This window comes from Marmota monax, unplaced genomic scaffold (genome assembly GCF_021218885.2).
Source record: "Marmota monax isolate L192 unplaced genomic scaffold, Marmota_monax_Labrador192_F-V1.1 WCK01_AAM20220418_F8-fsc00018, whole genome shotgun sequence".
Taxonomy (NCBI): domain Eukaryota; kingdom Metazoa; phylum Chordata; class Mammalia; order Rodentia; family Sciuridae; genus Marmota; species Marmota monax.
In genome coordinates this window covers 15,627,664-15,650,424 of record NW_026692201.1, presented here as the reverse complement: position 1 = coordinate 15,650,424, position 22,761 = coordinate 15,627,664, and the positions used below count along the sequence as shown (strand labels likewise).

The 22,761-nt window shown below is 36.1% G+C and overlaps 1 protein-coding gene across 17 annotated transcripts in view; it reads left to right on the top strand.

Annotated features, from left to right (window-relative positions):
• The window catches only part of Mef2c (myocyte enhancer factor 2C), a 143,718-nt gene that overhangs the window by 105,630 nt on the left and 15,327 nt on the right, over positions 1 to 22,761 (top strand). For 15 of the 17 annotated variants that reach the window (XM_058574549.1, XM_058574552.1, XM_058574568.1 and 12 more), the window contains 2 exons: positions 4,369 to 4,555; positions 7,038 to 7,085. In XM_058574549.1, the coding sequence (XP_058430532.1) occupies positions 4,369 to 4,555; positions 7,038 to 7,085 (235 nt within the window). The remainder of the gene's footprint in view (positions 1 to 4,368; positions 4,556 to 7,037; positions 7,086 to 22,761) is intronic. The other 2 variants (XM_058574550.1, XM_058574554.1) reach the window with 2 other exon arrangements.

Below are 22,761 nucleotides of genomic sequence, written 5' to 3'. Positions count from 1 at the left end.
CTCACACATGCTAGGTGAGCACTCCACCTCTGAGCCACAACCCCAAACCAAAATTCTTAATATTTTTAAACAAGAGTTACATCCTCTTTTCATTTTGTACTTGGCTCTGACTACAGCATTTTATTCAATCATCCCAAATTCTCCCTTCGATTTGAATATTCTAAAAATTTGGAGCTAATCCCTGAGATCTTCGCAAGTTTAGAATTTTTAACTACTTTTTGACTTTCATATTTTAGACCCCCCCCAATAAAATTAAATATAGAAGTTTTTAAGTTTTCTAATTTTGAAAAGTCAAGAAGAAAAGGAATAATACCAATTTCTTGGAAGCATTTATATGTAACTATAACCTTTGCATTTTCCCAAAATGTTTAGAGACACTTCGTCTCTTTATGGATGCAACCATTCCATGCCTCAGATAAGGAAATCAAGGTCAAGAAAGATTAAATGACCTGCCTTGTTTACTATACCACCTGGACCACTGCTAAGATTTCTGATAGCAAGGCTAATATTCTTTCTAATTCTCTAACATATTTTCTCAATGTGATAATTTTAAGTTTATAACTTGCTTTCAAAATTATCATAGCTGGTTTCTGATAAGGAAACAAAGCAAAAAAATCAATGAAAAGGATGTTAGCATATTTTATGAGTTTTAAATTTTTGAACTATACATGTGATATCAGAATTATATATATTTTTAAATTTTTTGTAGCTGTAGATGGACAGAATGCCTTTATTTTATTTGTTTATTTTATTTTATTTTATTTGGTGCTGAGGATCCAAACTAGTACCTCATACGTGATAGGTAAGCACTCAGTCACTGAGTTACAGCCCCAGCCCCCAGAATAATATTTGACTGCTACTTAGCCAATCACAGTAAGCTTTACAATAATCACTACCAAGTTTTTTATGGCCCAGAATGCTAGAAAATAAATAATTCTTGGGGTGATGGTCAGAAGAGGGGAAAATAGAGGACAGTTCAGAATTTATCACATATTTATTCAAAATCTTCTATAATTCTGAAGTGCATATAATCAACTCGGGACTGGATAAATGGACTTTTTTTCCCTAATGAGACAGTTTCAGTATTTTAAAGAATATTTAGAGAAGATGTAGTTTTATAGCTGATCCTTAAATATCCAATAACAGTGAAATATTTATTAGTAGGAAGAGTGAGCAAAAATTTAAACATTTGCAACAAAAAGAGTTTTGAAATACCTATTCTCATTAAATACCGGAGAAGGGGGTCTTTAAGATTTACTTTTTCCCAATATTTCAGTCACTCCAACGTGGATACTCATCCACGTTCCATGAGAACCTGTTCACTTTATTATTTATGTGGTCCACAAGTAATAGGCTACTATTGTTCAGCTCTGAGTCAACCAACAGTATGATTTCAGACAGCAACATTTTATTTGTCGAAAACATACACTGTGTTGCACAGTGATTCAGTAGCAAAAGCAAGACTCAGTCACTAACTTAGGTGGCCTTGGGTCACTTACCAAATGTTACTGATTTGAAAAGGGGAAAATTATACCTGAAATGAGAAGATGTCGAAGGGGTTGAATCACATCATGTATTTAAATTTTGCAGCTTAGTGCCTGCTCAATAAATAATACACAGTAAATGTTAAGCTTATGTTTTTATATTAGTATAGTATCTTTTCCCCCATATTTAAGTAGAGTGGGCTTTGCATTGCCTTATAGCAACAGAGTTTGTGGAACTTTGATGAAAGGGGACAGTAGTCAGTCAACATCATAACTGATTTTATGAGAGAGGAGGGAGATCAGGAGGAAGGCAAGTTGCAGAATTAAATGTATTGGTCAGGATGGGCTTTCCTGAGGCCAGGTTCTGAGCAGAGTTGGAGGAGGTAATGGAGTAACCACAGTAATGAGTCAAGAATGAGGGAAAAACAGACTGACTGGAGAATACATGATTGAGGTTAGTCGAAGCTGGAACTTGCAGGACCTTGTGGGCCATTGAAAAAAGTCAGGTTCTCTAAGGAGTGATGAGAGCTCTCAAAGGGTTTTGAACAGAAGAGTGCATCATCTGATGCTTTTTAAGGATCAAACTGATTGCTTGGTTGAAAATAAATAGAAATTGGGCAGGAACAGAAATGGGTAAATCTGTTAGAACACAATGACAGCAGATTTCCAAAATGCACCCACCTCTGTGGACTACCACTGTTCAAAGTTTAAAAAGTTACTATTATGACCGAAAGTTGCAGCATGAAACAACTGGCAAATTCAAAAAGGTAACTAAAGAAATTTTATTTAAAAGACTGTGTATAGATGGACACAGTTAAAGGAAATTTGAGAGGATAATGAATTACATCAGGGCTTGCAACCTAGAAGCTGCTCTCACCACTGAGCCCCCAAAGGAGGAAGGAGAGGAAATCACCAGGGCTCAGCAATAACTATGTCCATAAGAGAGAACAACCGTATTCTCCTGACCTGCACAGGAACAGAGCAGCCTCTGCCAATATGGCTGTGGCCCAGCATGTATGCTGCTCCTATAAAAAAAAAAAAAAAAATTGCCCTGACCTCTCTTGTCCATACTCTGTACTGCCACTAGTGCCTCTTCCACTGGCTGACCTGAAGCCACATGTCAGAGGACCCTGGTTGCTGCTATTGTAGGTAGGGTCAGTTCCTGGGTACAGAAGAGAGTGAACATGATGGCGAATGGCTTGCAGGACCAGTGGAGGATGCCTGGCATGTGTTTTCTCTGGTGTGCTGGAGCTATTATTAGCCTTTTAATGAAGGAATACAATATTTCATTCATTCTATGGACATTTACTTTACTGCATACACTAGTATTTTTGTCTTTAATAGGGCTCTAGAAATTGGGGTACATTCATGCTTAGATGTCTTATCAAAAATTCCACGATGTCATGGTGTTTATCCAAAATTATTTTCTGTTACCATTTACAGCAGATTTTCTGTTGCCGTTTATCATTTCAATACATAAATGACCTAAAAAAGTCTGTATTATTATATCACTTGAACTTTTTTTATTTCCCTCAAATATAATAAAGAATCAAAGACACATAAAAGAAAAATGCACAAAATGTTTACTTTTGTCAATATCAGCATTTCTAAAACATGAAAGAAAAAAAACATGGGAAATGAAGAACATGGGAGCATAAACATAAACAGAAAACAGTACTGTAATCAGCAACATAAACACAGAAGTGCCACAGAGCACAATGTGTGATCCAGACCAGCCAACCAGTAAAAACAAACAACAACCCAAAACAAACAGCCATACATACACACACATTTGAACTTGCACAGTGGTTTACTAAGAACCTCTGAGGGCATGACTTGTATAAATCCTGTATTCATGCATACACATGTATGTATGTATGTGTAAATGTATATATGTACACATATACATGCATGTATAAAGGATTTATACTCATATATATGATATATATACATATATATAATTTTATATTGAGAATCCTATATGATCTGACACCATGAGTCCTCTGGCAATATATTCACACAGTATTTTCATTTGTAATGCTAAAAACAGAGAAAGAAAGGGAAGGGTATTTACAACTGTTATTAGTGCAGGCAAAAACATAAACCATATTTTTTCTTCAGTTGCAGAAATAATACCAAATATCAATAATTGAGACCTAAATCACTGTAACTGGGCATCCATGCAGCTTCAGTTCACTAAATTTGCCAACTGTCTTGTTGGAGACAGATCTTGCCATTTGTTGGTAGTAGTATGTATATACCAAAATGTGAAACATATTTACTGAGCTATCATTTTGAAATGCAAGTTATTGAATGGTACTTGTTCTGTTGAAACCTGTATCTTAAAATGCCTATTATTTTTAGAGTTAGTTTTAAAAGACAGATTTTTTAAAATAATAATTAAACTATATGTGCTATTCACATGCCTGGGGATGATTTTATATCATTAAACTTCTGCATAAATATGCTTCAGTAAGCAATTAAACCAAAGGCTCTGGTTTGCATTTTAATCCTCCTTTTTATCTGTGAAGTCATCACAGTCATGTACCTTTGATCTTGCAGTCATTTCTGGCACCAGATTCAGACATCACAAATGAACAATTATTACTTAATAGAATGGAATTCAAAGACAATGGAGTCTAATGAAATGGGGCTTTGTTTTAAACAAAAGCGAAACCTTTTCTAATAGTTGCAAAGAAAGAGCTCTGAACATATTAAAGAAATCAATTTATGATCTCAACTTCTTCATGGTCTTCTGCACACCATGGGGTTTGGAATTGGAATGTTTCTTGGAAAAGTAAGCACTGCCTGTACTTGAGAGCTTCTGTGGCTGTTCTTTTCTTTTACCTATATTTTCTGGGTTTATTTGTCTCTCTTCCTACAGGCTGTTCCACCTCCCAACTTTGAGATGCCAGTTTCCATCCCAGTGTCCAGCCACAACAGTTTGGTGTACAGCAACCCCGTCAGCTCACTGGGAAACCCAAACCTTTTGCCACTGGCTCACCCTTCTCTGCAAAGGAATAGTATGTCTCCTGGTGTAACACATCGACCTCCCAGTGCAGGTAACACAGGTATGCCCTCAAAAGGACTTAATCTTAACAAGCCATTGGAGGGAGCCCCTTTTGGCAAAGCCCAGGCTGTTTTTCCTATGAGATATTCTTTGGTTTCCTAGTTATGTGCCTTCATCCTTTCATTGCTTAGCATCCAGCCCTACTAGGTCTTCTATCTGATAAGCCTAAATCTTTAGCATATCTTTTGAAATCTTTCATAGTCTACATTTTGTCTTTTAGGGTGTCACTTATCTCCTCATAGGGCTGGTTTTTTGTTTTGTTTTGTTTTGTTTTGTTTTTGGTACCAGGGATTGAACCCAGTGGTGCTTAACTAGTGAGCTACATCCCCAGCCCTTTTTTTAAAATTTTATTTAGAGACAGGGTCTTTCTTTTACATTTTATTTAGACTCAGGGTCTTTCTGAGTTACTTAGGGCCTCACTAAGTTGCTGAGGCTGGCTTTGAACTCAGGATCCTCCTGCCTCAGGCTCTGGCAGTAGAGGCATGCACCTTCATGCCCGGTGCACATGACCGTATTTTAACTATGTTCTTCTCAGACAGGATGTCAAATATCCTGTCAACACACTTCTCATTCTGCTGTCCCCCTGCCTAAAATGCCCTTTTCCTGCTTCTTTCTACCAAGGTGCCACTTCTACTGTGAAACCCGCCCCTGCACTCTCTGATAGCATCTGTCCCATTTAATGATTTATTATTTTGGCCAATTTTATTTACTTATACAATACCTTATTCCAGAAAGAATTAAATGTCGAAAATATAGATAATAGGATTGCATGTTTCATAGGAAATGTGAACTAAAAACAAAGAAATGAAGTCAGGAGCATGTCATCTCATGTGTACTGGACATAGATTTGTCTCTGCATGTCTCCTTAATGTTGTTCAACTCTGAATGTCATAAAGAAGTGAAATTTTTGCTCAGGGAAAGTCCGACCATTATTAGGACTCAGCTCAAGCTAAATACATTACAATTTACAGTATCAAATATGTGTCTGTTTTTCCCACTGGATTGAAAGAACTTGAAGGCAAGAAGACTCTTTTTTTTTTTAATTTGTTCTTTTTAGTTAGACAGAAGAATACCATTTTGATTTGCCAAACTCCCAGTGGGAACTAATTCAGTGTGTATTGAAAAAAGCTTAATTATTTCTTCTTACTTCCAAAAGCAGCATCAAAAATAATTGTATTTATAAATCACATAAGCAAACCATTATATATTTACGTTATATTTTTAAGAAAGCACTTTATAAAGAAAATTTTAGAATATCTTAGGCACATATAACTGTATTTAAAGCAGTTTATTCACTAAAGAATTTTTCCTCTAGAAGACTTTATAAATCCTGAGTCTGGGAAATGTGTACAAAGGACTTTATTGTGCTATTCTGTCTATATTTCAATATGTTTGAAATTTTTCATATGAATTTTAATAACCACATGTATTCCTTTCACAGATATTCAAATGAAGTTGAATTTCCTATTTGATAAATTCATGCTCATTTTTTTTAATTTTATATTTTATTTCCAAAACAATATTTGATGGGAAATATTTTCTTAAAATGTAATGAACAAGCCAGGCACAGTGATGCATGCCTATAATCCCAGCAGCTCTGGAAGCTGAGGCTTGAGGATGGCGAGTTCAAAGCCAGCCTCAGCAATGATAAGGCACTAAGCAACTCAGTGAGATGCTAAATAAAATACAAAATAGGGCTGGGGATGTGATTCATTGGTTGAGTGCCCCTGCGTTCAATTCCCTGTACCCCCCCAAAACAAAAAGTAATGAACATTTTCATCTAATTCTAAACCCTGAACCAACTAATAATGAAGCAATTAGAAAAACTAGATGACATTTTTGCTATTATTTTTTGGTTAAAGTTTATTCCTTAAAAACTAAAAGTAATTATTATATTCAGCATTTTGTTGAAACAACCCAACTCTCATGTAAACATTGTCAAATGTTAATCTACTTGCTTAAATTAGCAGTGAATAAGCATATGTTCCTAACTTTGTGAAAACATGTTTATTGTGTCAGTATAATTTATGTGGGTAGACTTACAAAGTGGTCAAAATTCTGGACAATTAGCATTGCATAAAATTAATGATGTAAGATATATTTACATATATGGTGTAGGATCTATTTACATGGTTCTCTGAGCATATAGTGGACCTAAATTTTTTTATTGCCTATGAAGAATAGGAAAGACCTAGATTTGGAAATAATAAAAATGAAGCTACCATTCAAAGACTGGATATTTTTTTAATATAATCTTTCCTAGGAAAAAAAAAGATCCTGCAAAATGTCAGTGATTGAATGTATTTTTAACATTTGAGCACAGCATGTCACAATAAAACAAATGTCAGCCATCTGACTTAGGTAGCACTTTACAAATTTATGACTCTCAGGATTGGACAAAATACTGAGGTTTCTAAAGGTAAAGTGTTTTGTTCTGTGGGCCTTTAGCCTTTCTCCTTTTGATCTCCCTCCTTAATCCCTAGGTGGTCTGATGGGTGGAGACCTCACGTCCGGTGCAGGCACCAGCGCAGGTAAGCAGGGACTTCCCTACTGCACTGTGTGTCACTGTCTAGATTGCCAGGAAGTCAGTCTTTTTTGTACAAAGTAAAGTTGAGAGGTCTGTGAGAGGCTTGGGAAAATGGCCCCAAGAATTTCTAAAGCACTTTTTGAAGCAGGAGTGGTTAAATAATAACTTAGAAGAAAACTATTTATTAACTAGAACCGTCCTTAATAAAGGGTTCATCTGGTCAGTGAGAGAATTGAAGGCTCCAAACAAATCAACTTAATCCTAGATACTATTCCTACACATAAGAGTCCCTTTAGCAAGTCACACTTTGTGTGTTCTCTGTTAATCATTTCACAGTAAAAGTGAATCATTTTCCACCCAAAAGAAGTACTGAAATCCTATTCATTTCTAAAGAACAGAGAGTAAAGAAAAGAAGGGAATAAGATTTTAACGATTCAGCAATCTGGTAATAAAACCAAATTTAACATTAAAATGAGTTTTCAGAGAACATCAAGGTAATCTACCCCCAAAAAAAAAAAAACTCTTAAATATATGTTAGCTCTTAAGAACTTCTTAAACCATGGCCAGTTGTCTCATAGCCGCAGTTTTCTGTATAATTCATGATATTGTGATTATTGAGATATAAATGCTATTTTCAATGCAGAAGAAAGATAGCACAAACTTTTAAATGCCATCTGTAGTTTGCTATTGGCATAACAAGTAACCATGGTAATTTCTGCAGCTGGAACATGCTATACATTTTAAATAGTGGGGGCATGCATGAATGGCACAAGGTTATGTTTGAAATGTCAAAAAAAATTCAAGTTTATTGAAATATCCATGGACAACCTAATTAAAATATTTTACCAGGGTCAAGTATAATAGCCTACTAATTATAAGAAAAAAGATAAAGAAAATGGGCATACAAAAACATACAAATGGATAAATATGTCCATTTGGGGGTAGTGTTTCTCCCTCTTTGGTATTGGTTCTTTACTAATTTGATGAGTGATGAAGAAAAAGAATTTGAACTACATAGTGAATTAACAGGATGAATAGCTCTAACCTCCTATTTATATATAAAATTTTACATATAAAATTGAAAATTAGAGGCAAATTAGTGAACTTAATAGTAGTTATTTTGCTGGACTCTAGAAAGGATATGGTTAGGTTTTTTTCACCTGAAAAAAGACTTTGTAGTTTGTTGTCTCAAAATTAGAGAACCATATTAAATCCAGACCTCTGTGTTTCCTGGATTCAAGTCTCTGCCAAACACTATGTTTAAAGAGAAGGGTAGAGACCAAGAATTGGGTGGTCACAAAGACCAAGACATAATATAAGAAAAATTACTTAGATGTTATAATGATTTATCTAATATCTCAATGCACCAGTTTTCTTGAGAATATAGGAACAGTCAGTAGTAGAGATGAAAGTTATTAAAACTTATAGCAAAAAAATATGTAGAGGAGAACAGCTTTGATGGAAGTGGTATCTTATTACTGCTTAGTAGCTAGAATGCTTTAGAATCCTATATTGAAAATTTAAAGTGTTTGATTGTTCAATGCTGCTGTCATTGTCAGTTCCCTGACAGTCAGCTAAGTTGATTGGCCCTCCAGGGAGAGAGAAGACCCTCCATCTTGTAAGCATAAAAGTTTGCCACATAACAGGCTATAGTATTATTCCACTAGCAAAGTCTCAGGAGTTTAACAAATGCATCTTTCTACCTCAGACCTCTGCTGTAGGCATGAGACTCTTTTAATTCAAAAATAGAAGAAAAGAAAAAGACAATTGTTCCACCCTAATGACAATAATTATTCTGTCTTTATTGTATCTTATAGCTGTGAGAATATAGTTTCTCCACAGTTGTATATAGTTACTTACCCACTTTTTAAAGGGAGAGGAAGAAGCTCTTTCTAACATGGTGCCAAGGCACACCTGTTACAGATGTCATTTGGTCTTGAGCTTAGCTGTCACATCTTGCCCATAAACTCAGCCCTCTTCCTCTTCTTTCACATGCCAACCAGTATCATATGTTGAAGCAGAATATATCTGTGCTGATGTCAAAGAATCTCACAACACCATAGGGAAACAAGATCAGCCAGAGTGTGTCTGCATTTTCAAAATAGAAAATTAAGGCAAAATAACTCCCAATTTTTTAATATTCTCATTTAAATTAAAGGTCTCAGAGTTAGAAACTCTAAGGCCAAGTGGCAATTCTGCAATCAAACTAAATGCTTTTTAGCCTTTGAAGTTTTTTTTTTTTTTAAATCAAGTCATATCAGAGTGTAAAAAGGGAATAGTTTCATGAAGGAAGGAAGGGAGTTCAACATTTATTATGTGCCTAGAATCAAAAGACCAAAAAGGTAAGCATTCTCCTTTTCAGCTCAGTTCAGTCATAAAGTTGTAGCCTCTTTCCCCAGCCAGTTCACTAAGCCATTCTTCTCTGTTATCCTGTCATGCTCTGAGCCATGCCTTACCAACTCTCTCCCAGGTGTTTTCTAAATCTACCCCTCTTCTTTCCCATCCCATTGCCCTGGTTCAGGCTCCTACCAGTGCCACAGGGATGTATCCAGAGCCTGTTAATTCAGTGCTCTGCTTCACATTACATTCTTCTTCAGTCTCCCTGTGACTAATTGATCTTTCTCAAAGCCTTTACATCCTGAAAATTCAGCATGTGGCTTCCCAGGTCTTTTGCAATTCACCAAAAGCCTCTTATCTGTGACCCATTCCTATTCTTCATTCTTAACTTCTCTTCTGCCACTGCCATCAAGAACCTTGCACTTCGGCTCTACTAATAATAAACATTTAAATTGCTTTTATTATCTGTTTTGCCAAAAGAAGTAACTCATTCATCTTCATAGAGATTCTTTTAAGTAGAAACTCTTGTTATACCCTTTCTATAGATGGGTCCAGTGAGGCAAGGGGAGATTAAACAATTGCCCAAAATAGAACTCAGGCATCATCCTGGCTGGAATCCAAGCTCTTAACTCTCTACTGTGGTCCTCTTCACAAATGGTGTCAAAGCTGCTCACACTTACCTATGCCTTCTCCTCCCTGCTTTGGGCTACTGAGTACTGTTTGTCATTGCTCAGATTTTATTTCAGCTGTTCAGGAAATCCTTTCCTGGCTCTTCCAGAGGAGTTATGCACCTCTTCTCTGTACTAATGGTGGCAGTCTGTACTAATGGTGCATATCATCTTGCATCATAATTGCAACGTCTGGGCATGTCTCTCCTGGACACAGATCTCTGGGGGCAACTGTGTCTTAGTTTGTATTCTTAGCTCAATGTATAAGGGTTAACATATAGTCGATACTCAGTAAATGTTACCTAAATAAAACATCTATCTTCTAGACATAGAAGTTTTTAAAGAGTATTGATGTAAAGCAGGAAGAACATTTTAAATAAATGATGTAATTTTTAAAACAAAATGATATACCCTTCATCTGTAATTTATAAAAATAATGTATTTAATATTGTATACAGTGAATATCTATTTGATGAAATGGAGAGCACATGGGTCAGTAAGGCGAGGTTTTACTATCTTCTCTAATATAACAGAAAACCTGAAAAGCTGATACATAGCAATAAATTAAATGCAGGTTGGTATCTCAGATTATCACTAATCAACTCTTAAAGCAATGAAGTTCTTATCACTTAAGTTGAAGTAATTTCAAAAATGAAAGCAAGTAGTAATGAAGAAGTACCAAGATGGGCTTATGCTCTTGATATAGGATATATACAGCAAGTCATTATAATGCATTAGTAGCAGTGACATTTCTAGGATTCAATTGACAGTTATTCCTCTACTACTTAATCCTTTCCTCCCAACAAGCAAAGTGAGAAGTCAGTGCTTTTAAAGTTACATTTTGTCATATCTCTGTACACTAAAGCTTTTAACATGCTAATCTGAGTGGTTATTGATGATTGTAAGATCAAGTTCTGTTGAGCTGTTGTAATCATTAGATTTGATGGAAATAACCGTTAGCACAGCAGTGCCTTGTTGGGTTATGCACTACCCTATTAGTGCCCTCTGTTTTCACCTTGATAATATGGTTGCCTTTTGTTAAGTAGAAAGTACCAGTGTGTACAGTATCTACTGATTTATGGTTGATATTTTAGAAAGGAAGAAGACAGAGGAAGAAGAAAAGCCTTTAGTGATTCCTTTGAAATTTTTACAGAATTTTACAGTCTACCTCCCTATTTGTATGGAGGGTGGGGGTGAGATTGAACCCAGTGGCACTTTACCCTTCAAACTATATCCCCAGTCCTTTTCATTTTTTTTTTTTTTATTTTGAGACAGGGTTATGCTAATTGTTGCTGAGGCTGGCCTAGAACTTGCAATCCTCCTGCCTCAGCCTCCTGAGTCAGCTGGGATGACAGGCATGTGCCACCACACCAGACTCTACATAGCTGTTTGACAATGAGGCAAAGGAGATTTATGTATATTAGTTAATAATTTTAATTAGCATTTATTGTAAATTAGACATAATTTTATATAAAAAAAACTAACAGCTGTTTCTTTATTTTGATTGTTAATTGTTTACTATTTTATGCATTGGGTTGTCAAGCATTGTCATTTCTGGAATGCTTAATTTATATCAGCTAAATACTTGGAGACTTGATGGTGGCAATGTACTTTTGTGTATACCAGACGGCAAACAGGGAGACCTGGCTTTCAGGCTCTGGAAAAAAGCCATCTAGCAAGACATTCTCATGACTTAGTACCTTTGAACTTAGCAGTTACATATGAATGGGCACAAATACCTTTGCAATTCAGTTATCCATGATGTTATGATTATATAATCATAAAGCAGTTTGATTTATCTAACATTGGAAAGAAAGTTTAGCATATTATAACATAGAACTAAGTAAGGAGAGGAATGATCATATAACATTTAATTTTTTTGTACCGATAACACTGTTTTGCAAGTATTTGAGAACACCTATCAGAAATTTCTTGGCTGTGATGACTTATTTTGGGGAGCGGGGGATAAAACCCAGGGGTGCTCTACCATTGAGCTACATTCCCAGCCCTTTTTATTTTTTATTTTGAGACAGCGTCTCTCCAAGTTGCTGAGATTGACCTCAAACTGGTGATCCTTCTACCTCAGCCTCTTGAGTCTCTGGGGTACAGGAGTGTACCACCATACCTGGCTCTGGGTTGACTTGCTCATCACCCGAAAGACTTCCTCCCATTTCTCAATGGTTTAAAATATCAACAAAATGTTTAAGAATTTAGACTCAAAATATTGGTTTTAACAAGTTTGCACTTTTATTGCCTAACAAATTCAGGTTATAATATTCCAGAAACACAAAAGAATGCCATTTATTTTTTCTCGAATAAGAAAACTAATTGTTAGTATACAGATACCATTTTTATCATCCTTTGAAAAATATTATTAATCTGCAAATGAAAAAACAAAACAAACTGGGTTAATAGTTGTATTCATTCTTATGGAAGGAAAAAATAAAACTCTGAATTTATCCTGTTTTACATTGGGAGTTCACCCAAAATGTGGATAAAGATACATAGCATTGACTTTTGTTTTTATCTGTGAAATTAAGTAACACTGAGAGTTTTAACCCAACCGAAGGTCATCTAGATTTTTTAAAGGGGGAAAAAAAAAAACACTCAGTCCTCTCATTGGGTGATGTGCAGCATGTGTTTTGCAGCCACTGCCAAGAAAGTCAGTGTCCGCTTCCATCTACAATCCCTGGCAAATCACAGAGCAGTAGTGCCTTGACGCCATTCTGTGGGGGCTGCTGTCAGTGCGGCAAAGGCAGGTCAAAGAGAAGACAAATGAAAGAAGTTGCAGGTCAACTCAGGATACTGTAAAACCTGCCTTCAACTTCTTGCTCTGGACTTAATGTCTAAGGACTTTGATTTCCAGAGGGAGAAAGAAAATCTCAAATTAAACTTTGTGGAGAGTATAGAAGCAGATTTTATAGCCCTTTGTTTGTCATATTTTCAACTTAACAAACCATGTATTTTGGTTTTTTTGAGCTAGGGTCTCACTGTGTTGCCCAGAATGATCCCAAACTTATGCAATCAAGGGATCCTCCCACCTCAGTCTCTAGAGTAGCAGGGATTGAAGAAGGGTGCCACCATGCCCGATTCCACACCATATATTTCTTCTACTCACCTACCTGTCAATTATATTCAGTAAATCAAGGTAAAAATTGGTCTCTCTGTTCATATCATATTGATTTACTGTAAGAGTGTAACTGATAATAAAATTTTGGCCGTTTTTAATATTAAATTCAAGAAGTTAATATTCTTCTCTAAATATGAGTTTTACTCAAAGTTGTCATTTTTCTTCCTCACAGCAACCATTTTTTTCCTCCCTGTATACTACTGGGTTCTCTGTTCCCTATTTTTGGCATCACCATAAGATTTTATTTAGAGATAACACATAAAAAAGCTTTTTTCATAATCATCAGTAATGTGAAATTGTGCATAAGTAGACAGCAGATGCTGAAGGAGGAATGTGGTTAAAAAACCCCTCTTTTGGAAATCAGTTTTCTACCTACCAGGGACTTTCTCACTTGAGGCTTCAAGGCTGTCAGCCAAGAGTATAATTTGCTGTTTTTAGATAAACTTTTGCCAATCACTTAAATTTTGCAGTTAGACTTAACTTAGTGTATTTCAGTTGAATTTCAATTCCAAGAGTATATAATCTGATACAGACTCATATTTGAGACATCATTAGCTACTTTAAAGAAAACTAAGTGTACTGTACCAGAACCTCCATGAAACAATTTGAATTTATAATCTACAGATGTCCCCATAGGGTGCTAAGTAGTTCCTGGGTTCATAATTTCTCCACTCTGTTGTTTTAACTGAACCCAGTATTTTCATGTTAGCGTAGAGACTGTGCCCTCCTTTCACAGTTTCTTGGACTTAGAGTTCACTTACCATTTCCAGTTATGATAAAGAACTAATTATGTTGCATATAAAGTCTGTGGAGGAGGGAGCCCTGCTATACTAATATAGGCTATTGTAATATAGTGGTAAAAGCAAACTGAAGTCCATCATCCGTTTGTGTGTGCAAACATTAATTTATTTTATTTTTTTTAAAGGAGAGAGAGAGAAAGAGAGAATTTTAATATTTATTTTTTAGTTTTTGGCGGACACAGCATCTTTGTATGTGGTGCTGAGGATCGAACCTGGGTCGCACGCATGCCAGGCGTGCTACTGCTTGAGCCACATTCCCAGCCCACAGACATTAATTTATATAACAGTCATGAAAAAAGGGACCTTTAGTTACCACTGGTATTAAGCAATGTAATGAGAACAATGAAAACATGGAACAGAATTTTTGCTCAAGCAGTAATTTGGGAAAATATTCTAATGGCAGATATTCAGGATAATATAGTAATCAAGGAGAATATATGATATACAAGTTATTTCAAAGAGAACAGTATTGCCTTCAGAAAGTCTGTGAAAATCCCATTTTGCAGGATTCTTGTGAGAATTCAGTGAGATAATTGATGTAAAACTTCCAACACAGTTTCTGCCGCAATGTAAGCACTTGTTAATAAATGATAGCTATTGTTATTATGGGAATTACCTATATTTTTTTATTTTCTAATCAAACTAAGGTTAGTTTAATGCAGTTCCAGTAATATGAGTTAAGTGTACAATGAGCACACACTGGTCAGCTTCCCAGAGCTATCTGGTGCGGCCCTCTGTCCTTAACTGTGGGAGTGAAGCAGACTTTTCCATCACTCTGAGGCAGAACATGAGAGCAGCACAGCTCAGTGCAACACATTTCACTTTGAACGCTATGAACTTCTGATGTGTTCAAAGCAGTTGTGTAAATGTTAAAACCACAAGTAATTATTCTTTCTCTTCTGTCACGTTCTCTCTAATTTATACTGTCTCAATATTTTTGTTTAGAAAAATGACTGAAAGAATGAGCGATTGTGTCAATAATGAAGACACCCCCTCATTTTTAGCAGAGACAGGCCCAAAATCGCAAGGAGTGAACAATTAAATGAGTCATAAATCCATCACTCATTGCTAAGTGGAATTTTTTAAAGATAGTAAGGTTCAATATCATTTTGATGGTGCAATTAAAAAGTATCCCTTAAGTAAATCTGTATGCAAAGCAGAAGAATATTTTGTGCACTGGAAACATCAGATTGTCCATTTCTTACTTATTTGCAAATGGAGGTTTTTTTTTAAGAGATAGAGGGAGAAATACAGAGGCATGCTAAGTCTCAGACATCTGGCTTTTGTAATAACTCAGTGGGACCCTGTGTTCTGGATTCATATCAAAGCTCTCCCACTTGCTGACAGGGAGATCTCAGTCTTGACACAGAAGCTCCCAAAGCCTCAATTTCCTCATTTATCAAAAGTTAGGGTGATATTGCCTGACCCTCATGAGTACTAGAACAAATGAGAGAGTGGCTTGCCAACATAAACCCACTTTATGACACAGACTCTCAATCTTTTGGAAAAACAACTTAGTGATAAATAACAGTTCTGAACTTCTGCTTCCCTCTCTAGAGCTTAGAATATGTGTGCATGTTCAAAGTTCAGTATTTAGTTGACAGACAGACTGTTAATGTACAAAAGATCACTAAGCAGAGTGGCTAGATGTGAAATGTGCAATGCTCTGTTCTGTTATCAGGTAACATGGTTAAGCAGAAGAGGTTAATCTCTTTTTAGAATGTCAGCTGGCCCTGAACTGGTCCCGCCAAGAATAGCCTTGGCATTAGTGGATCTTGGGTATTTTTTCTAAGAACACACCACAGAAGGTACTGAGGTTTTGCTGGAATTTCTTCACTATCTCATATTTTACAATATTGGTTCCTCCCCTAGAAAGAGTGGAGACTTGATTTTGTGTGTAAGCATCTATAATCAGGAGTCTTTAGCAAGATAAGAATCAGATCTGATTTGCCTCCCTTCTATATTAGTCTTGTTGAAATTTTCATCATTTCCAGATTTCTGACCCCAGAGCCAGAAAGGCAATTGTGGTTGCCTTTTCTCTTAGAGCCATCCATGAAAATGATCGCCTTTTCCCTTTAAGAAAAAGAATTGATTGTGATTCACAACAGCTGAGTAACATAGTTTCTAAAATGGCAGAGTAAATATAAAATGCAATCTAGAAGGTCATATTTTCCACTAAAAAATTGTTTAAGAGTGTCATTTTCAATAGAGTAGGGGGTTGTATAAGCAAGTTTACCATATATAATTAAAGTAATTTTTGTGAAAAGATGTAGGTTCAGTTGAGACACAAGATAGCATCCTGATAATAAAACTAACTTGTAAAACTTTTTCAAAGTCAAATGTAAATTGATGAGCATTATTATGAATTGGTAGTGAGCATAATTATGAATGTGACATTTATGTAACAAGATGCTATCCTGTAAATATTTCCAAAATTTTACTAATAAAAGGAAAAACTAAGAGCCTGGGGTTGAACCTCAGTGGTAGAGCATGTGCTTAACATGTACAGTCTTACGTTCAATTACCAGCACCAGGAAAAAGAAATGGGTAAAACGTTTTCCTAAAGTAAAAGCAGATCATCTCATAAAAGGTACAGCTGTGTATTCAGCTTATCATTCTCCTGTGGCAATTTGCTCCAAACTCCCCCAAATCAGATACCATTAACAAATTAGTACACAAAGCAATTTTAGGTGCATATATATTATGAGTTATTTTCCAGATGACTAATAGCAGGTACCATAAAATCCCAGACATTTTTCTAACATGTCCAGTGGTTCTGATAGAAGCTGGTCTTTTTTAATTGACAGCAAGTATAAACATCTTTACCCTCTATTAGTCATGAGAAGATTATTGACTAAAATTTTACGAAATCTGTCTTTAAAAGCATATGTAATTATCCACTGTAAATAGTGCACCAAAGTTAAATAGTTGCTCTAGTGTTTAGTGTGGCCTCAATGTTTCCTATTTATTTTAAATATTCATTGTGAATATTTATCCAGAGGGAGAACATAAATATGATCTGGCACATTGCCATTCTGTATCTCTTTATATGAGTGCAGTATCTTCTATTTATGATGCCCAAGCTGACCATGTCAAGTGTTCCTCAAACTTTCACACCACCTCTGACTTAGGAGAACCTTTAAGTCTTCGATTCCTGGTCTTGAATTTCATTTATTTCTCCTCTTCCTCTGTAATCCTGTACTTTTAAAATGAGATGAGACATAGAGGGCTCTTAAAGCTCAGAGCATGACTGATTTTCAAGGGAGCAATGCAGTGTATTTCAGCTTCAGGGCATGGACACACTGCTTGAGTTCCTATTATGGCTTCTCCATTTGGTGGCTGTTTGATGTTGAGCAAGTTACTGGACCTCTCTATTCCTCAGTTTTTTTCATTTTATAACAAGGATTCTTTTAATATCTCACAGGGTTATCCTTATTAGGATTAAAGGTCTTTTACATCCACATATGATATCAAACAGTTACATAGCAGTTACTAGTTACCAAGTACTATTTGGGACAGTTAATGTGCATGCTTGATGTTTTGAATGTCATTGGTAAATAAAGCTATACTGTGTTGCTGTTGTTAATACTGTTGTACAATCTTGTTGACAACACCTGCCTCAGATGAGTATCTGAGAGTCTCTGATTCGGATTACTTTTATGCTTCTTTTACTTAATCATTTATATTTAGAAGGCTAAGGCTCCACACGGTTGAAGGAACTATGTTGAAGACATTGGTGATTAGCACCTGAATTTATCTGCTGTACCCTCCTTTCCCCCCTGCTCCTGACTGCATGTCAATCTTTCCCTCTCTGCATTTGGATCTCATTCCACATGTGTCCTGGGTCTGGTGCATGCTAACTAGCCTCCCTAATTGCAGTCTAATCCCTTTTAGGTTCTGATTTCCACTGCCACTATAAATATTTCCCTAATACACACGTAATAAAACTAACCACTGAGAAGTTATCATTGGCTGCTCATTTTCTATAGCATAAAGTTTGGTACAAGTTTACTGTAAAGTCTACAGTATAAAGTGAACATAATCTGAGAGCTTGCCAAGCCTTCTTGTCCAACTCCTGAGGGTTGCATACTCTAAAACATCCAGTGTTTCATCTTCATAGGAGGCTCATCGTTCTCGAACACAGTTGCTCTGCTCTTGTCCTGTCCTGTGTTTCCTCTCTCTGAGAAGTCTCTTTCTGAACCTTCTAATAAAATTCTACTCACTCATAGTTGCCACCTTCCTGCCATTCTTTTTCCTAGGCTGCTTATATTTTGATGAAAAGTTTTGTGTGAATTAATTACTGTTGAGACTTGTCTTGAGACAACCTATGACAATGTTTGTCATTGTAGAAGAAAAGTTCAGTGTCTCGTTAAAGTTTTCATCTTCGTTAGGAAAAATTTGTGCCTTTTGATTCTGCTACTATTCGCAGTAGCTAAGTTAATGTGCCTGAAATAATTAACAGATATGATAGCTAAAAAAGAAAATTCAGTTAACTCTCTGTAAACAAATTTCATAGAATGGCACTTGCGTCATTTCCTCTCTTACATATTATATGGTTGATAAATACTTTGTCTCAAATAGTGGATTGGCCACCTATATACAATGATGATCTAAAATAGAAAAATTTTGCAAGTAGCATAAAGAGAAAAGACTCTTGGGGCTGGGGTTGTGGCTCAGTGGTAGAGTGCTTGCCTCACATGTGTGAGGCACTGGGTTCGATTCTCAGCACCACATATAAACAAATAAATAAGTGAAGGTCTGCCAATACCTAATAATTTTTTTTTTAAAAAAAGAGGAAAGATCCTCAATGTTGGAATTTAACAAGTTACCCTTCACATTTTTAGTTTTCTTCTCAGATTCCCTCAGTAAATCAATTCTCAGTGCCATTCCTGAATAATTCCTGATTTTTCTAGGATATTCTCTGTATGTTTTCCAAGCACATGAGACATTTAAAGACATAGTAGTTTGTACAGTATCCCTGCCTCTAATTGCAGCAGGAGTTTAGAGGAGAGTGAGTTCAGTGTGGGCTGAAGTTGTCTGAAAGGCATCATGAAAGAGTTGGAACTATAGCTGATCCTTAAAAGATGAATTTGAATTAAACAGGAAAGTGAACACTGCCAGTTATTGAACTGCTAGAGCAAAGACTAGGGCATATTCAGAGGACTGTCAACCTGACTTTGGCCATTGGAAATTGGATTAGATAGAGAGGGTGGGTCAACTATGACAGTCCTGAGAGCCAGACAGGGCACTGACCCAACTGTGTTAAATGCTATTTGAAAAAGTAATATGCTGGAAGTGGTAATATAGAAAGGTTCCCCTGGGTAGACCGGTTAATATCACATATAATCACAGAAGTTGCATATAGCTATAGGAAGTTCACACCCTCCTGAAGTCCATCTTAGAGGCTGGTGAAGAATCCCTAACTAGGGACCACAGGACCAGATGGGGTGTTATTGAAAAGCAGTCAAATGGAGATGAAAGCAATGAAGATGGAGATAGTTATCATAAAGAGAAGAGACCCTCAATGTTTGAATTTAACATTTTCAAAATGTTAATGAGTAACTTGAAAAAGAAGCAAGAATTGGGATTCATTGGACATGGAGATGGAGGAAGAACAGGACGGAAAGAATGGTCAAAGTCGGCAATTTGTGAGATTAAAAGATTATGCCAGTGAAAAATTAGACATGATCCTTAAGGACTAGTTTCAGTTTTGTGCTTATTTAGTTTTATGTGCTTGTATTTATAATTGAAAGTCTTGGAAAAGAAACAACAAATGAAAAGACTCATAATGCCCAAACATCCAAATAAAAGGAAGTTTTAGAGCCAGGGGCTCAAAGAGAGCTACATGCTCAATTGAGCTCTGTAAGACAAGGCAAAATGCCTTCCTCATAATATCTTAAGCCAGGAATATGTTCTTTGAATTTACAGCTTCTTAAAATAGGAGTCAATAAAAGGGGGGGGGGGCAAGTGTTTGCAAGTTAACCATGAAAAGAAAAAAAAAAGTTTTTTCTCCTAACACCATATTTGAAGTCCTGGAGTATTTACACTAATTTTAATGTTTACAAACTTGTAGCCAGTAGAGGTAGATTCCTTTATGTAAGTCAGACCGTGAATGTTGAAGTTGTGTGTGTTTTTTTTTTTATGAAATGATATTTTTAATCAAATGAAACTATAAAAGCTTCATTTAACTGTACAGTTGGTCTGTACCTCTTTTATATATATATATATAATCTGTAGTCAGGAAATCCATTCACTCATGCTTTATAATTTTTGTGCTTTTAAGTGGTCAGAAGAATGTGACATCTGCATACAGTCACGTCTAAATTGATAATTGTCCAGAAGGAGGGTAATTTTAAAACACAGCATGAAGAAAGGTTGAATCTGTATATTAGAAGGCTGTTGAGAGGTGGAGCTTCCCACCTCCCGACCCCTGAATTTAAATGAGACCATTCTCTCTGGTGAATTTATCTTAAGGTGGGACAACAGCCTCCACACAGGCCGCAGCATTTTGAGTGAGGAGGAGTCTGCGGTTGCCCAGCCAGTTTAAATGCAGGTTCTTCTTAGCAGTAAACCACACGCATGTATTCATCATTGATTTTCAAATGATAGGTTTCTATATCACTGGTTTAGGATCCACAGTCTTGCATTCCTGAATCTATATTATGCCAAAAGAATAACAATTTGGTGGCTGGAAACAGAAATGGTTATTATACGGCTCCAAAATGCTAGCTGGCACAATATGCTAAAAACAGCAGAACTTCAGCCGTAAAAAGCAGGATTTTTTTTGTTCTTAAAAATAACTTTATGCTCTAAAAATATGAATTTAAGAAGTGTCATCATGGTTCAAAATATTTTACATTGAATATGTAAACACCTTAAAATATGTGACGAATCTTCTGAAATGGTATGATTTCCAAATAACAAAAAATATCCAAAAATATTCCAGAAATAGAATGCTTTTTAAATCAGTTTTTTTAGTTTTGAGGTATTTATCGGATGAAAAACTGATGTATGTTTTTCTCCCCTGCTGCTGCCCCAATCATTGTTTAAAATGTAGGCCAAAAGACGTAGGCTTTGTTGGAATTTCTCAGTGAGTATACTGCAGAATAATGTTGTTGTTTTTTTTAAAAGAAACTTTCTTCAGAACCTCTGTGACACATTTCCATTTTCGTACACTGGCCCAGTGCTTCTCATATCACAGGACAACACATTTCACGAAGCGGTTTTACTTCCTTTTAGCAAAATAACTCCTCCATGCAAACCAGTATCGGCATCTACCGAGCCGGGGCTTCAGTTTCTTCTGATCTATTCAAGCTTCATTGCACTGCTTAACTGACTATTTTTTCCTTCTTCTTTTGAAATTACTTAGCTAATTTTCCATTTGATTGTTTATTTAAACCAGATCTCACGCAGGCTTAATGTGTAAGTGACACATGTATTCAGCGTGTCTGTCTGAACTTCAGCTGACGGGAAAGTATAATACTAATTTTATTGGTTTCCTCATTGCCTTCTTATCCAGTAGAATCTATCAATTCAAACTAAGGCACTAACATAGTCACAATTATGATTCAGTAAAACATGTTAAATATAAAAATCCTCTGAACATTCCAATTTATCAAGGATTTTTCTTACAGTCTTGTCTTTATTTTTCCTGATGCGAAAAGGTAAATGTATTGTTTCATATAACATCTTTTGCCACCAAAATGCTGTCTAAGTTAACTATCTGGTCATTTTGGTTTTTTTATAAATTTAGCTGGCTATAGAGAATTTAGCTAATTTTTTTTTAATTTATTTTGGGGGGTACCAGTGATTGTGCTCATGGGTGCTCCACCAGTAAGACACATTGCCAGCCTTTTTTATATGTTTAATTTAGAGACAGGGTCTCACTGAGTTGCTTAGGGCCTCACTGAGTTGCTGAGGCTGGCTTTGAACTTGCCATCCTCCTGCCTCAGCCTCCTGAGCTGCTGGGATTATAGGTGAAGGTCACTGTGCCTGGCTCCAAAACTTAGCTAATTACTTAAGTTTTATTTTAGAAGAGTAATTTATATTAAACATCAATGAACATATCTTAAGCAACTACTGTGTACTCAACACATGTTGGGGGGGGCAGTATTTGTTTCCCCCCTAACTTGGAAAACTGTATATATAATCCAATTGACAGATTTAATACTGCAGTTATTTGTTATATGTTCAGCCTGTTCATTCATGCATAAAATGAGACAGGTAAGTGATTTGGATATGAGGAACAAATATGCTATGTGCAATGAGCCTCAAATATACTTTAATTCAAAAAATGTTTCTTCAGATTTCTCCTTTCCCAATTCTTCTTTGTCTCTACCTCATGCCATCACAGTAGGTCTCCAGACTGGTCCACACCACCAGACCTCCCTAATTCTGAGAGAGGCTTGCATTATTCCTCTGCTCTAAAGCTTTGGTGGGTCTCTCTTCCACCATATAAACCCTGGAATTCAAGGTCTCCACAGCCCAACATCCGTGTCCTCAAAGAACCCTCTTTTTTCATGGGTTCCCTTTTAAACAGATTGCTCACAGTGTCCCCGCCTGTGCTGTTTAACTTTCCTCCCTCAGTCCTTCCTCAGCACTTAGTCACAAGTTTAACATTATATTCCTGTGTCCTGCCTTTTTTTGAGGCCCACATCAATCCCTTCCTCTTTCATGAATCTTTATTGGATAACCTCTTCCCTCCTGGGAAATGAATAAAACTTAATCAGAATTACTCTGTGAGCA